Raw genomic sequence first — 15,329 nt, 5'->3', positions numbered from 1 at the left:
GTCAGGGAAAACAAAATATTAATCATAGCAGAGTATTTTTTACATAGTTTAAAACATGTGTGGGGAGGAACTTTAAAACAGTAAAGATGTTGTGGCTTCAAGGCAGCTGTTTCCTACAGCTGTTCCTCCTCCGAGAGTTCGGTGCTAGCCGGTCGCGCACACACAAACAATCGCACGCGGCAACTATGTCACATGGCAATTATCTCTAAAGGGCATTGCGGGTGGTGAACATTATCCTCCTGTCATGCTCTGGCAGGCTGTTGCACCTTCCAGGCCACACACACACACACACACACACACACACTCTCTCTCACATGCATAGAAAACCATCTGCGTCGGTGCACGGGTGAGGCAGTTAGTTTAATGATTAACCGGTCCGGTGCTGTGCTGCATCACTTCAGGCAGAGCGAATAGGTGGCGAGAGGGAGAGGAAAAGCCAAACTATGGAAATGAGGAGGCAGCACACATGATTAAATGTGCAGACACACACACACACACACACACACATCATGGACAGCAGGGAGAAGAGGCAGAAACACACCCTGCTAATCATCCGCCGCAGAAACGGATGAATCTCATCGGCGAGTTTAACAATTCTCCCAGAGAAAGACAGAAAGGAGGAGACGAGACAAGAGGAGTGTTTGAAGTTTTGGTTTCTGACTCACCATCTCATTCTGTCAAGAGAAATATAAATGGACGAAAAAAGGCAGAAAGAAGTTAGGTTGCGCCCTCTTCCAAAAAGTTTTTTTTTTTTTTTTTTATGGGTGCTGACTCCTACTCCTCATTATCTTGAATGTAAAAGGTCACATTGCTGCACAATCCTGACAGTGCTGAAAACTGCAGGGTTTTTAACGCTCAGTGCTGCACTCACAGCTACACTATATCAGCTTTTAGCTGGAGAGCAGCAGTTTACAGCACAGCTTATTCCCAACGTTCCCAATATATTCTCAGAGCTGCCTGATGGGCACAACTTAGTGCAGCCCTGTATTCACACTGGGAGAAACACCAAAGCACAGAGATGTGATTATTTCCAGCAGAAGAACAACGGGGTCATTTGGACGAGGTGTGAACAGATAACAAGCTGGTGTATCATCTCATATCGTATCACACTTTGTAGCTCTAACTTTCTCAGACTGTCCTCAAACTGTCAGAAAACAGTAAATAAAAATGATCAGTATTAACTTAACGACATGAGGAAGAGAAAACTGAATTATCCAACCGTAACTTTTCCAAACAAAAGTTATACAAACGTCCTAATAACCATTTTCTGCAACTTTGTCCAATGGCTTTAAGCAAAGAACATATCGACTAAATCACCTCAAAGAACAATTTAACGCTGAAGGAAATCCTTTTTTTACCCATTTCAATTAAGCACAAGGTGAAAGTCAAGATGACCTCTACTGCACTGCGAGCTGCTGGAAATGAATTACATCAAATATCAGTGAACAGTGTCAATTAAAGAAATTCGCTGAGCTTATTTGCCCTTTGGTCATCCACGTGTCATGGCGATAACAAGCTCCAGTGCCGACATCTTAGCATGAACTGATAGCATTACCCATAGCAGGAGGGTTAAACATAGATAAGTGGCTTCTGCTATTTAAAAATAGTATCATATCATGTCACAGCCACTACACAAGCCTTAATAATAAAACTCTCCAAAATGCTTATCACTAAACAAAGTGCATACTGAAGTGCGCCAACAAACCTGGATCATTTTTCATGTCTATGTTCACAATGTTCTTAAAGTTTTTAATAAGTAAGCTGTCAAAGCAGAACAATTTCAAAACACTGTAGCAGTGCTTTTTCCTTCAGCGTCTCGTCACATCGCTAAGAATAAAATGAAGAGATAAAGAGCTGCAGACATCAAATATATACAAAACAGGAGATTAAAGCGGAGTGAGATCGAGCGAGCACATTAAAAAGCCAGAGGAAGTTGATGTGTGCGTTCTCTTGTACATCTATCTTTGTGAGAACCAATTAAAAGTTTGACACGTTGAGAGTGAGGACATTTCAGATGGCCCTCCCTTTTTCTTTTAAAAGAAGAGGTGTAAAGGTTAACACTTGGTGTTGGGGAAATATACTTATTCACTTTCTTGCCGAGAGTGAGGAGAAATTTGAAAGCACTCTCATATTTAAATATGAAGCTACTGCCGGCGAACGTTAGCTTAGCCTAGCGTACGGTGACCAGACGTATCTGTTAAACACTGAAACATTCACAACCAAATGATCCCAGTTTGTTTTCACCACAACTGAAAGGAGACGGTCGGTGTTTTCTAAAGAGCTTCACTCCTTCCTAAAGCAGCCGGGAATGAAAATGGTGCATGTCTGCTCGTTACATGTGCAAACCTCTGAAATAATAATCCCCCATCCTCATGAACATGGCTACGGTGCACGCATTAATTCAATCCGATACCAAGTAACACAGGGCCAGAACCGCCACTATCGATATTGATACCAACACTTTTTATTTTTAAAAGCAGCTCATGTGCTTTCATGAATTGAAGGCTGCAGCATGAGCTGAGTGCTTACAAGTATAGAAATACAAATATGTGCATGTGAGAGCGCAGCAGAGAAATAACAAACAAACAAAACAGTGATTGCAATTCTATATTTTGAATAGTGTTGCTTTGAAATAACCAATAAATCATTCATCACAATCTGCTCATACTGTCACCCTCCAGTACCTGGGCGGACAGTCCCATCACACACAGGAGTGATAATGAGGGGAGACGCAGACAAAGCATCCGCACACTGCTCCAATAGCATCCAATACATTTACTGAAGCAACATCTGGATGTCACAGAGACTTTCAGAAGTCAGCTGTTCGTTCCCGGAGGTGCGTGTTCTTTATTGTTTGTTTTTAGAAGTGACAGTGACCGTTCTTTCTTGTTGCAAAGACTTTCTTCCACAGATGCAGATAAAAAGACGATTAGTTATATCTACGTTGCCCATAAAAGACTGCTCTATTTTCTTGTGTGATCCTGTATTCCACACCATTGTCCTGTTTTCCAGCATTATCGCCTGAGGAAAGCAGCGTTCGTTTCAAAGCCGCGTCCTCGCTTGGCACATTCGTCTGATTGGACTTTTTACTTCCTCTGCTGGCTGATACGTTGCTTAAGAGACGGGCTTCAGTGCAACATAAAAGTCACCCGCTTCCAGGGTAAAACATTATGTTGCTGTGTGCTTTACACGCAGTGTGGTTGTGTTAACTTCACACACTGTGGTGCCTCTTATTTGTGCTAGCACTGTAAACACACATCCTAAGACATCCTGCTGGGCGGCATCAACGGTGTGTTTTCAGCTCAGCACTCCTTCCTGCTACACTGGAACTTAACCTCTCTCTTACTGTTACAGCAGCTCTCCTGTAACTCAGTCTGGATGACAGCATCAGGGCTGAGAATATCTCCTCGGGGAAGGTTTTTTTCCCACAAACAGCTGTGTCAGATTGTGAAGTTATAGGGATCTCGCTTGCGGGAGCATCAAGACGGTAAAAGACTGAAACAGGTCACTGCTTCTAGTCTGAGGCTGCGACACTCAAAAGAGAAGCTGTTCTTTAGTGGCACTGTAACCCTCGTCTGCAGTTTCCCCCGGGGCACAACGGGCAGGAAATGGGTTAGCCATTAGCAGTAAAGAAAGGATTAGCCCCGTCAATAAATAATCACACTTTAAATTACCTTTTTTTTTAATTTATCTTAAATGTGTTGTATCCCATAGGGACCGGCAGGGTTTAAACACCTCACCACTCTCATATAGGAAAGAGAGCTGAACCAGAACATTGGCTCCTAAAGCGCCGTTGTTAGAGCTCCATACAAGGTTTTTTTTTTTAGGAAAATTACACTCTTGATCAAAGAATTCAATCCTGAAAAGTCGTGTTCAGTTCTCTGCAAACAGGAAATGTTCAAACTTCAATTATTTGTCATAGAAAGTATTAGTCAAGCCCATGGAAACCGTTGTATGAAGTGTTTCGTGACTCTGGAGGGAACTTCAAAAGTCTGAGGAAACAACCGCTTCTGGAAAATTCAAGAGGAGGGAATTCAACCTGGAGTGAGGGTTTAAAGAAAGACGAAGTCAAGTTGCATTGTGGGAAAAGTACGATCCGGTGGCATAGTACAAGTTTAAAGGAAATGTGGTATTTTCCAACCTCCCTCCTGTTATAATTGTGTCCATTCCACCGTTGCGTCATGCTAACTTTGCATTCGCCACGTGTCCCTTCAGCTCGTTTTTGTTGCACCTCTGTTGAAGTGTAATTGTGTTATATATGACACGATGTGCAAGTGATTGATATTTGTTTCTATTGCAATACATAGGTCGCTAGTTGACTAATCAAACAGCTAGCCCGGTTAGCCGGCAAGCTAATCCAGGGGGCTATTTTCTGTGTTTACGTTCTGTCAGACGCGGTGAAAGGCATTTAAAGTGATTTGGAAAGCTTCACACTGCTGTCGCTGACATATGTTGTTCTGCCAGAGTCGCACTTCCCGAAGCTTTCCAAACAAACGTCCAAACCCAAAGTGTCGCACTGACCTGAGGTCCGCTTTTCATCCCGAGTGTGTTCGTGTTCACACTTACCCTGAAGTCGATACCCACAGTAGAGATGAAGCTTCCGGCTAGAAAGGCTCCGTCTTTGAAGCGAACCAGCAGACAAGTCTTCCCCACACCTGAATCCCCCACCAGCATCACCTGAAACACAGACACACAGAGAAAGGTGTTGGCTGATAAAAAGCCAAAGCCGTTTGTGTGTGTGTGTGTGTGTGTGTGTGGGGGAGGATGATAAGAAGTAGAGGAGGGTTAAAGGCTCAGGTAAAAACAGAGTTTAGGAAATGTAAGACACTGACACACGTACAGGGGAAACAGATTATTTCCAGTCACTCCAGTGGGACAGAGCAGATTGTTCCGACCACTGGGACGGAGAGAAGGGAGAGGTGGGACTCAGAGCTTGTTTGTTTTGTTTCCTTCTCATCAGGCAACACAAACCCATGTACTGTGCCTATCAAAGCTTTGCTAATTTGTTATTTATAGACTCCGCCGTCAGCGGCGCATCCTGATATGAGAGCCGACTGTGTTGGATTTGCTGCGATTAGAGGTGATACTTGAGACACTGAACCGATACAACTCTGTGTATTATACAGAGTCAGAGTTGAGCAGAGATTTTGGCGGGGTTGTCACGGGAACAGTTGTTAATCAGGGTCCAAAATTAATACCCACGTGATGAGAATTCAGATTTGCAGATTTGCGCGACACAGATTATCATTATTATTTATCATCTCCAATTCGTTGTTTTTTAAATTATTATCTGTCAATGCTGTATCGTCAATGAGGCTGCATCTAATTACTATTTCCATTATGCATTAATTAACGTAATGTATTCATCTACCTGTTTTTTTATTAATCAATGAAAAGTGATAAAAGCTGAAAATATGTCCAGTGTGATTCTTCAAGAGAAACAACAATCCAAACAACATCATAAAATTTTTAATTATACTTAAATTATTGAAGTTTTGGCAGCAACATGACGGTATTATAATATTCTGAATAAGTTTGTCTTCATGAAGAAGCTTTACAGGCTATGGTATATTGATAAATTTTATGTATTTTTATTGTATACAGCATTTATGTTAATTTCAGTTCAAGTTTACAGTTAAAAGTATTACTTGCGTTTATGACGTTTTACATTAATTAATTAATAAAACATAATTTAAAAGTAGAATCTGGTAAAACGGAAAATGACTTATGTATTATGGGATGTGCAGTTGCTGCCAGATGTTTTGTGAACAAAAAGCCTCCTAATGCACCACTGTCAAGTGATCTCATACATAATAGAAACACCTCCAGTGTTATTGCACTGTTATTGCTTTATTACACTCCAACTGTGGCGCTCACCGCTTAATGTTTCTGTCGGCCATTACAGTTCCTAAACTTCAGCATTTGAAAAGACAAGCGTGGAGACACACTGGGAGTACTTGGGAGTATTTCATGCATGTGAGAGGAGTTTTTTGGAGTTTAACATGATGCAATTACAGACACTGGGGATGAATTGACCTATATGGATAAAACAATAGTCCTGTGAATTTTATTAACCATGTGCCTTGAGGGAAATAATGGTGAAATTAACATTTTCTAGCAAGCAGCATATCACAACCGCGAAGGCAAATCTACGGAGGCCAATTTCTGCCAAGACATAAAAAAAAAAAATAAAAAAAAATAGGCATAATGAAAATAAAAAAACTAGGTGACACAAATGATGAAATAGTGGATCGAAATTCAACTTTCTCAGTCAAAATGAGACGCAAAGTTTGAACCTTCTGCCTCTAGCGGTCTCTCAATCAAAACAATGACGAAAGACAACAATGGGTGACATCTTGAAACAGCGCGGGATCATGGGAGTTGTTGTCTGCACCGCCATTGCCGTAAGATTCTTCCTGGTTTTGATTCCTCCAGTGTGAGTGGTTCAGGAAGTCAAAACAGACCCGGTGATTACAACCGTTAAAAACACTGAATAAAGCAGCTTCACATCTAAAGTCACTGTTTGAGCATTGAGAGTTGGGAGCTGAGACTGATGCTAACCTTTGTTTTCATTGTTTCTCTGACAACGGATTAAGGCATTAAATCAGTAGGAACCCAGTTTAACTTTAAGTATCAGTGACTCAGATGCTTTTTTTTTTTTAATTTTTTTTATTTCTGATAACTTAACATTCAGATGTCGGATGATTAAAATCCTTCATCCGGTTAAAATAAAAGTTATTGTGGCTTAAACCTGAATTAAAAGTCCATTTTGAGCTTCTAGCAGGTAACCACACCACCAACGCATGCGCATAGGGGATGTGATGTCATTGACAGGTGACCAGATGACACAGAGCGTTAGCATATTAAAATCACAGATATCTCTAGGTTTGAGAATTGCTGGAAACATTTGGGATAATGTAATGTAATAATATATACATATATATATATATAGACATTTTAATGTGGAAATTTTACATATTATAACTTTAATAATACAAAATCAAAAGTATAAAATAGTAAGTCAATTACTGCATCAAAAGTATGAGATAATAAGTCTAATAATTTAAACTTACTGAGTCAAACTTTTGAAATACTGGGTCAGAATTTAACTTTTAGTCAAAATTAGGCACAATTTTGACTTTTTGTTTTTAGTTTTCCACTTTGACAATAAGGTCCAGGTCAAATATTTGTCTTACTACGTCAAACTTATGAGATACTAAGTCAAATTTGAACTTACATGATCAAAACTATGAGCTAATAAGCCAAAAGTTAAAAAAAATATCCGATACTAAATCAGAATTATGAAATAGTAAGTCAAAATGTTTTTCTTCTCTTGGCAAAAATAAGTTTCCCTGCACACCTGTATCACGTGTACCTGACAGCAAAACATCGACCCTTAACACACACCTCAACTTTATGTTGACAGTTATCGTGCTGCCGGTTTCCAGATACAAATCATCTTGCACTCAGGTAACTGTGTCTGTTCGCTGTGAAGCTCTTGAACAACGCTGCCAACGAGGTTTTCAAGTCAGGTGAGAAGAGGAGAAATTGGCCCCCGCGGTTTTTCGTTTTAGACGTAACGTAACGTTTCTACCTCACACCTGTAATTTACTGATTGCTTAATTGAATTTCTCACTTGGTCTTTACTAGTGAGACGTTTAAGCCTTGAACTCCCAGCTCACCTTGAAGGCGATGTCATAAAACTCTCCACTGTTGCTGATGGAGGGTCTGCTGGGGTAAACCAGTCCGGAGGACGGAGCGGCAGCGGCGGCCAGACCTTTCCCCGTCCTCCCGCCGTCTCTGCCGCTGCTCGGCGACGCCTTGGGGCTCTTGGAGCTCCCTTTGCCTTTCACTGCCTTCTTCCTGGACATGGCTCTGGTCACTGGTTCACCTCCGAGCAGTCGAGACAGAAGAACGAAGAGGAGAAATAAGACGAGATGGCTTCGATACTTTCTTTTTTTTTTTTTCTTTCCTTGTGGAGTTGTGGTCGAGGCGCGATGAGGCGACAGAAGTTCACCTGTGCGTCAAAATCATGACTGTGCGTAAAAGCTGAAACTGATCACGGTTCCGCGAACAAAAAGTGACTATGAAGCGAGACAGCTGTTGTCCCGGTGGTTGAGCTGGATGACGATAAATCAGAGGTCTGGTTCACAATGTAAACAGCTCTCTCTCTCTCTCTCTCTCTCTCTCTCTCCTCTCTCTCTCTCTCTCTCTCTCTCTCTCCTCCCTCTCTCGTATTGTGATGTTGGGAGCGCGTGAAGGCATGGTTGTTACGGTGCGTTTGTGGGGAAAATCCACCCTAAAACAGAAATAACACTACACTTTCCCCAATGATGTTGCAATCTGAGACCTGGTCCGTAAATGAACCCTTCCAAAGGTGAGACAATAGCATTTGTCAAACTGATGTTGCTCCGGTGAAACATTTCTGTCGATCGTTGGAAAGATTAATGGACAACGACAAACTCTGCGTTTCAAATGATTTTTGAATCATCCATCCAAATCAAATCTGTTTTAAAATGATTGATCAGATTGGATTCAGTGCCCATCACCACACCAGCTGTCAATGTCCACCATGTTTTATAATGAACTATCTTTGGGTCAGCGCCAGGATTTGCTTGTAACGCACTTTATTTCAGTTTGTCAGTTCATTGTTAATCTCCAGGAACATTTTATAATGTAAAAAAAAAAAAAACTACTGTAACAATTTTACAGTGTAGTAGAAATGAAATGTAAATTCTATTTTTTGGGTGTATTTTTCTTTTCAAGGTGCAGCTCGGTATTGGCACTGATGGCTACCAATCTTCTCTGTTGGTCTCACCGGCACATGGAAGGATAAAAAGGTGGGACATGCAACAACCGCCATGACAACCTAACACACCTGTCATTTAACCAACAACTCCTCAGTACATATCCCTTATATCAGTGGTTCCCAACAGTCTCTCCTGATTGAAATAAAGTTCTTCTGTTAACTCCAGGTGTGACTTTTTCCTTTCTCCATGCACCTTGGAAGTAGGTGAAGTTGTGCTGAAAACCTTCCTTTCACAATAACTCACTGTAACTACCAGGTTATGTGAAACCACCACGACTCACTCCTCATCTTAAATAGATTTACTATTTTTGTAGTCATTTTCTTACGTCCACTCTGATGACACATGCTCTGAAGCATTTGACGTAACTGTGATAAAAAGGATGATCTGTCCACTGCACAAGTGACTCACATCCTTTTCTGTGTGTTCTATTGTAGCCTGTTTCCTCGTGGACGCATCTTTTTCTGTCTACTTTAATCTACAATCTGTTTTACAATCTGTTTTAAACGTTCACGCCCGAGAGGCGCCCAGTGCCACCAGTAGGCGCCAGACACCTCTCCAAGTGATCTTTCCATTGATGCATCAATGATGTGATTCACTCACTTTTCCTGCCCAGACTTTTCCCCAGCAGGGAATTGTACCAACAACCCACACCCCCTTTTGGTCACAACCAGTCTTTGAGCATCACTGCCGCCCCCACTTTAATATTATATCACAGAAAAAAAACTGGGAAAATGCCATGAGCCAAACCGGAGCTGTGGAGATGAGACAGACACATGTCCCTGCTGTCTGTTACACAATCAGAGCACAAAATGGACGGCCACGTGATCCACCGTGCAATCTGTAAGTTAACAATCAAAGTCACATAAAACTGCAAGAAAGGCTGCGAAAAGCAATTCTGCTGGGAGATGTGTTTGCAGTCCAGAGGCGGAGAACACAGCAAACAGGATGCAGTTACGTTTGATGAGGAGACTATTAAAAACAGCCACGCTGTGTAAAGTGGTGCATTGTCAAAACCAATGAGCTGCAAACAACAGGAGGAGCACACACACACACACACACACACACCCCCATCCACCACGAGTGACGCAACACCGATTGGACGAGCTCCTTCGCTGTTTATTTATCTTTTGCATATAATCCATGACATAAGTATTACACGGAGCTCTTTTAACACATGGTACCCAAAGTTGGACAGATACACATAAAGTCAAACAAAATCATCGCATTTAATATTTTGTGGAAAATCCTTTACAGTCATTGACCTGAAGTCTTCGACCCACGGACATCAGCCGGTGATTCTCCCCCAGGACTTCACTGCAGCCTCCTTCAGCTGCTGCCGGTTGTGGGGTCTCCGTCTTCAGTCTGGTCTTGTTGAACGCAGCTCAGTCAGATTGAGATCAGCCGATTGATTCAGCCAGTCGAGGATCTTCAACCTCTCCTTGCCCTGAAAAGAAGCTCATTGGTTGCTTTGGCTATGTGTTTAGGACGGTTGCTCTGATGAATGATGAACTGTCATCCAATGAGTTTTGATGCATTTGGCTGAATGTGAGCACACAGAACGCTCCCTGTTACTGTCCCACTTCCATGTGTGCCTGAGCCAACACAGAGCCACCGTCTTTGACAGATAATTCCTCTTTACATCCATCGAACAGACGTTCATTTTTGTTTCACAGAGCTTTGTTCCAGAACTGTATCATGTTACAAGGTGTTTTCATCTTGTGCTGATTCCCTCCGATGTTCTGATCATGAAGTCTTCTCTTGAACGTGGGCATGGAAACGTGTCCGCCTACAGAGCATCACCATGCAAATGATTTTTCTGGTCATCCACAAGACTTCTGCTCCTCAGTCTACCAGGTCGTTTTTCCATTTTTCTAGTTTTCCTTCTTATAATGTACCGCACTGTTGATTTGGAAACACCAACTACTTCAGATATCCCTCTGATAAACAGCCTCATTATTACCTGCTTCACTTGCATGGTCGCCTCTTTACTCCTCGTACTTATACAGACAACTCCACCACGATCTAAATAGCAACTCACAATCAACTGTGATCCACATGTGAGCTCTTCTGTGTATGAACCAACAGTGAAAAGACACACAGCTGCCTTAGAAACCAAGTGTCCAGTTACTTTTAAACCCTTGCAATTTGGACATTATATGTGATAATGGAAACATCTCACACACAGGCCTTTCAATATTGATGTAAACCTACTTAAAGTTGAGACTTGGCACTTTAATGTATTATCACAGCACAGAGACGCAACAAGTCTGAGCAACAAAGAACACATAACTATTCAAATATTTACAGTCTGGACTGTAGTTCATCACTTCTTACCACTCAAAGAGTTCAATATTGAATATATAAAGAAGATATTATGAAATAATTATAAGAAAAAAATGGAAGGAAAAGGGGAAACAACCTCAATAATTTATATTTAAGATGCACTGCACGTACTAAATGTGTTTCAGGCAGCTCTTTGATAAAAAAAATATCCTCTTCAGATGTGTAGAATCCAAATCCAAAAAACACTCAATTACTCGAACTCAAAGACACACAGTATTCAGAGAAGATTAGAATTAATTATGTAGAAAAACAGGAGTCGAAATGTGTCACAATCAATTTTGCAGTCACGTAATCTTGGAGAAAAAAAACAACCATTATTGATACTGGCTTAAAAGATGCAAAGGATGTCTGTCAGTCAAAAGGTAAACACATACACGCATCAGTGGAGGCTGGGTTCAGTCGGAGTAGTGAGAGTAAACTACCAAGTCCAGATGGCACCAGTTTTCTTGAGAACAGCTCCATCTAGTGACCTCGTTGTGTTACTCCACCTCTGACAGAAACCAAGAATCACAAGCGTGTGTTCAGCTACTGTAAAATCCAGTGTCAGCAATAGTTATGTTAATGCAAATGAGACAAACCGGGTCTTTGTATCTGCTCCTTTCTGTGTTAGAAAGCAGCAATTGACATTTTGCATACAATTTCTTTTTATTAAGAAATAAAATGCATTTAATTTTAATGTCCGAATCATTTTCTTTCAGCTCGTTCTCACCTATTACTGTCTTTCATGAACCTATACTTATTCATTCAGTGTTAAATAGACTGAATTTGTAGGATGATTGTGTTTTTGATTAAAAATGAAAGTGCTGAAACAAGAAAAGTAGTTTTGCTCTTGTTCTTTGATGGTTCTAGTTGGAAAATCCTGTTGTATGGTTAGAGGAACACATGGTCACCTGTGACTAAATGTCTGATCATGTTTTAAAGATCACGTAAGGAGGAGAGCCCTGACTAAGAAGAAGACTAAGGTCAAAAGAACAAGCTGTGTTTCTGTCTGACGAAGTAACAGGGAGAGCCTGAAGTATTAATAATTATGGCCAGTATGGGGATCGAACCCATGACCTTGGCGTTATTAGCACCACGCTCTAACCAGCTGAGCTAACCGGCCGACATCTCAATACATTTTGCTTTAGAATCAGAACGACAGAACAAATCACACTCAATCTATTTTTCATGTTTCTCCACCAAAACAGGAAAAGAGCTCTCGTATCATGAGGTAATGGTATCTTTCTATGTGTGGAACAAAGTCTGAAGGTTTTTCTCAAGCTTTGCATCATCACCCTAATCTACAGCTGACCACTGCATCAGTATGTGTTGCACCAGTGACGCGGACTAAAGCAGTAAAGATGCTTCCATCAAACACCTTAGATTCAGCAATGCATAGGATGCAACATCCAACCATGAAGGGACTCGAACCCTCAATCTTCTGATCCGAAGTCAGACGCCTTGTCCGTTAGGCCACATGGTCCGAAAACCACATATACTACCTTTTGATGCAGCTACGGTTTAGATGATATTGAACGTTTCATCAGCTGTGGCCACCCGGGTGGTGTCTGTAGCGAGCGCCAAATATTCAAGAACATGTTCAGCATATGAGAGGTGGTGAGATTCTGCAAAACATTTTTTATCTGAGGAGTTAAAACAGCCACTGCTGCCTCAAACTTTACATCAACACACCAGAAATAATCACACCCTGGGAGGTGTAAGCGTTGTTTCTTTAATGCTTTAAGAAGCACACATTAACCCACGGCACCAGAGAAGGGCGAGAAACAAAAGTGATCTGCCGCAATAGCAAAGGGTGTTTCGGTCTGACGCATTACAAGGGAGATTCCTAAAGGGTTAATGCTATTGGCCAGTATGGGGATTGAACCCATGACCTTGGCCCTATTAGCAGCACGCTCTAACCATAGGTGGAGCGAGGGGGCTGGTTTATGTGGCTCCAGCCCCAGGTGTTTTCCCAAAAGTCCAGAATCTAATATGAAGTTTATTATAACATTATTTATATTTATGACTTCAACTTGGTGTCAGTCTCTCTGACTGGACCGGCAAATCCGTTTTCCCCGTTTGCATGGCGGCTAGGAGCTCAGTCTTCGCCGAGCAGCTTCTCAGAGAATTGACTAAAACTGAGTGACACACGTTGCTATTGTGGATAATAGCAAACCCAGAAATAGCCTTATTGAGCACAGAATAGATTTTAGTTTGCTCAGGTTACAGTATTATTTGCTCAAAAATATTTTTTCTTCAAAATAAATTTGTGTGTTTGTGAAATGTAGTTGTCTGTGGACAAAAAGTCCCACTGTGACTCAGGAATGAGGCACAAAAATAACTCCACACTTTTACAGTAATTACTATAAATGTTTGCTCAGAATATAAACTACAATCATGGTTTCCCTTTGACTGATATTTAGTTTGTGATATAGAAAAAGGTTTGTGTTTGTCTATTTTACACTCAGGCCAGTAAATGTGGCACTGGTCACATGAAGCATCAAGAAATTAACATTTTCTCGCACAACGAGAAAGTAAATTCAAAGCCTCCGAATCTGCCGGACTTACCTCCGGCACCGGGCAGTAGATTTCCCGGGGGAAGTTTCAGAGTGTTTGGACCGGGGACTGTTCTCAGAGCCAGTTATGGGCCCACTGTGACTTTCCTGGTTTTTTTTTTTTTTTTTGTCTTCCGTATTTAAAGCAAAGTTGGCGCCTTTCGGCCAAATGCCCGTATGTGCGCAGACCATTAAAGCAGACAGATGTGCGCATCTCTGGTTTTTCCCTCCACTCCCCGTTTCCTGTTCGTCCGATTTCCGAAACTGTCACAGGTACGAAAAGTTTCTGCGTTTGTTTGTTCCCCACTTTACTTTTCTTCTTCTGCTGTTATTCACATTATTCTGGAGAAAGACTCGGCCGGGTCTGGGCCCAGAGATCCGGCTCAAATGCGGTCCGACCAGTTTTCCGAGTCCAACAACCCACAACCAGGCCGGAAGCAGCCGCCCGTGCCGGATGGCCATTAGACCTACTGCTCTGACGCTGGGCCTCAACGGCGTTTGTTAATTTCCTGATATTTTCCCCACGTCAGGAATCAGATTACATAACATGCTGTTTTATTAAAATACACATTTACACACAGAGTAAACCAGCATCAAGTCCACAAGCAGCAGCAGAAATCCATCAGCTATCTACAGTAGCTGTGTAGAGTCCCCCCCAAACAGGTCTCATCCAGATGTTGAATTGGATATAAAGCTTAAAATTTAAAATACTCATTGTAGTGTAAGAAATTAGACATATTTTAAGGCCTTGCAGCATCAGAGCCCCATTCATTATTATAGAGTAAACTGGGATGACATTGCACATTTTAACCATTTCTTTCTGGGGCACAGGAATAACAAATGTGAATTCTTAAAAAGGGTTGGATTCTCCTTTTAAATGCACAATCCATGATAATGATAGTGCTCCATCCTCAAAGCATCTGGAAAAATAACAGGCTAAAATTATAAATATTAAGTCATTATAGAAGCCTATTGGGGACTATTGAGATAATCATGTAAACTTGAAAATGAAAATGTTAGTCCATGATAGCAATGTAATTCTTCACATGTGTTCCAGGATTACACTGGACTTGACTTGATGAATATGAACAAAGCAGCAGAAGCAGTCAGCAGGACATTTCCATGGAGAGATGAGTGGAGCTGAGAGAGTGAAAGAAGAAGAAAAGAGGAGGGAATGAGAACAGAGTGATCTGGAGTAGATCAAATAAAATACTGTCTGATAATATTACAGTACATGTCCATGTTGTTTCTCCTATGATGCTATTCTTTAAATAAATTTAATATCATTAGAGTAAATGTTCTTCTGTTGGTCTAATATTCAGTTCTGTCATGAAGACATTTACTTGGTCTTGTTGTGGATCGTTGTCTGCTCAGTTAGAGCAGCACATATTATTATGGTCTGGATTTAAATGTAGATTTCTCATCTTAACATTAAATCTGTGAACTCTACTCCAGCAGTGTAACAAAAATAGGTGTCAAAGTTAGTGATGCTGTTTATGCCAAATTCATTCCCCACCTACAGTACGTCATGTAAATTCAAAATAGAAACATCAGACAGTCTTTGCCTCTTTTTATGTGACAGTAATGAAAATTAGTCATTGTTCAAATCTGTTGTGTTGCGGTTTCAGAACGATGGAGACAG

At 41.2% G+C, this 15,329-nt stretch overlaps 1 protein-coding gene, 1 long non-coding RNA gene and 2 other non-coding genes across 4 annotated transcripts in view; 1 reads left to right on the top strand and 3 right to left on the bottom strand.

Moving 5' to 3' along the window:
* LOC130162420 (ras-related protein Rab-26) overlaps positions 1–8,188 on the bottom strand; it is a 67,811-nt gene extending 59,623 nt beyond the window's left edge. The window contains exons 1-2 of the mRNA XM_056366153.1: positions 7,683–8,188; positions 4,567–4,677 (exon numbers count right to left, since the gene is read on the bottom strand). Coding sequence (XP_056222128.1) covers positions 4,567–4,677; positions 7,683–7,871 — 300 coding nt within the window. The 5' untranslated portion in view covers positions 7,872–8,188. The remainder of the gene's footprint in view (positions 1–4,566; positions 4,678–7,682) is intronic.
* A 3,993-nt stretch (positions 8,189–12,181) lies between these two features.
* On the bottom strand, positions 12,182–12,255 carry trnai-aau (transfer RNA isoleucine (anticodon AAU)). The gene has a single exon. It is a non-coding gene; the product is annotated as a tRNA-Ile (tRNA).
* Positions 12,256–12,542: 287 nt separating this feature from the next.
* On the bottom strand, positions 12,543–12,615 carry trnar-ucg (transfer RNA arginine (anticodon UCG)). Its single transcript has one exon. It is a non-coding gene; the product is annotated as a tRNA-Arg (tRNA).
* A 1,253-nt stretch (positions 12,616–13,868) lies between these two features.
* Positions 13,869–14,910, top strand: LOC130162879 (uncharacterized). Its single transcript, XR_008826315.1, has 2 exons — positions 13,869–13,960; positions 14,745–14,910. It is a non-coding gene; the product is annotated as an uncharacterized LOC130162879 (long non-coding RNA).
* Positions 14,911–15,329: the final 419 nt, after the last annotated feature.

The sequence above is a fragment of the Seriola aureovittata genome, chromosome 21 (assembly GCF_021018895.1).
Source record: "Seriola aureovittata isolate HTS-2021-v1 ecotype China chromosome 21, ASM2101889v1, whole genome shotgun sequence".
Taxonomy (NCBI): domain Eukaryota; kingdom Metazoa; phylum Chordata; class Actinopteri; order Carangiformes; family Carangidae; genus Seriola; species Seriola aureovittata.
This window is presented reverse-complemented; position numbering and strand designations above follow the sequence as displayed.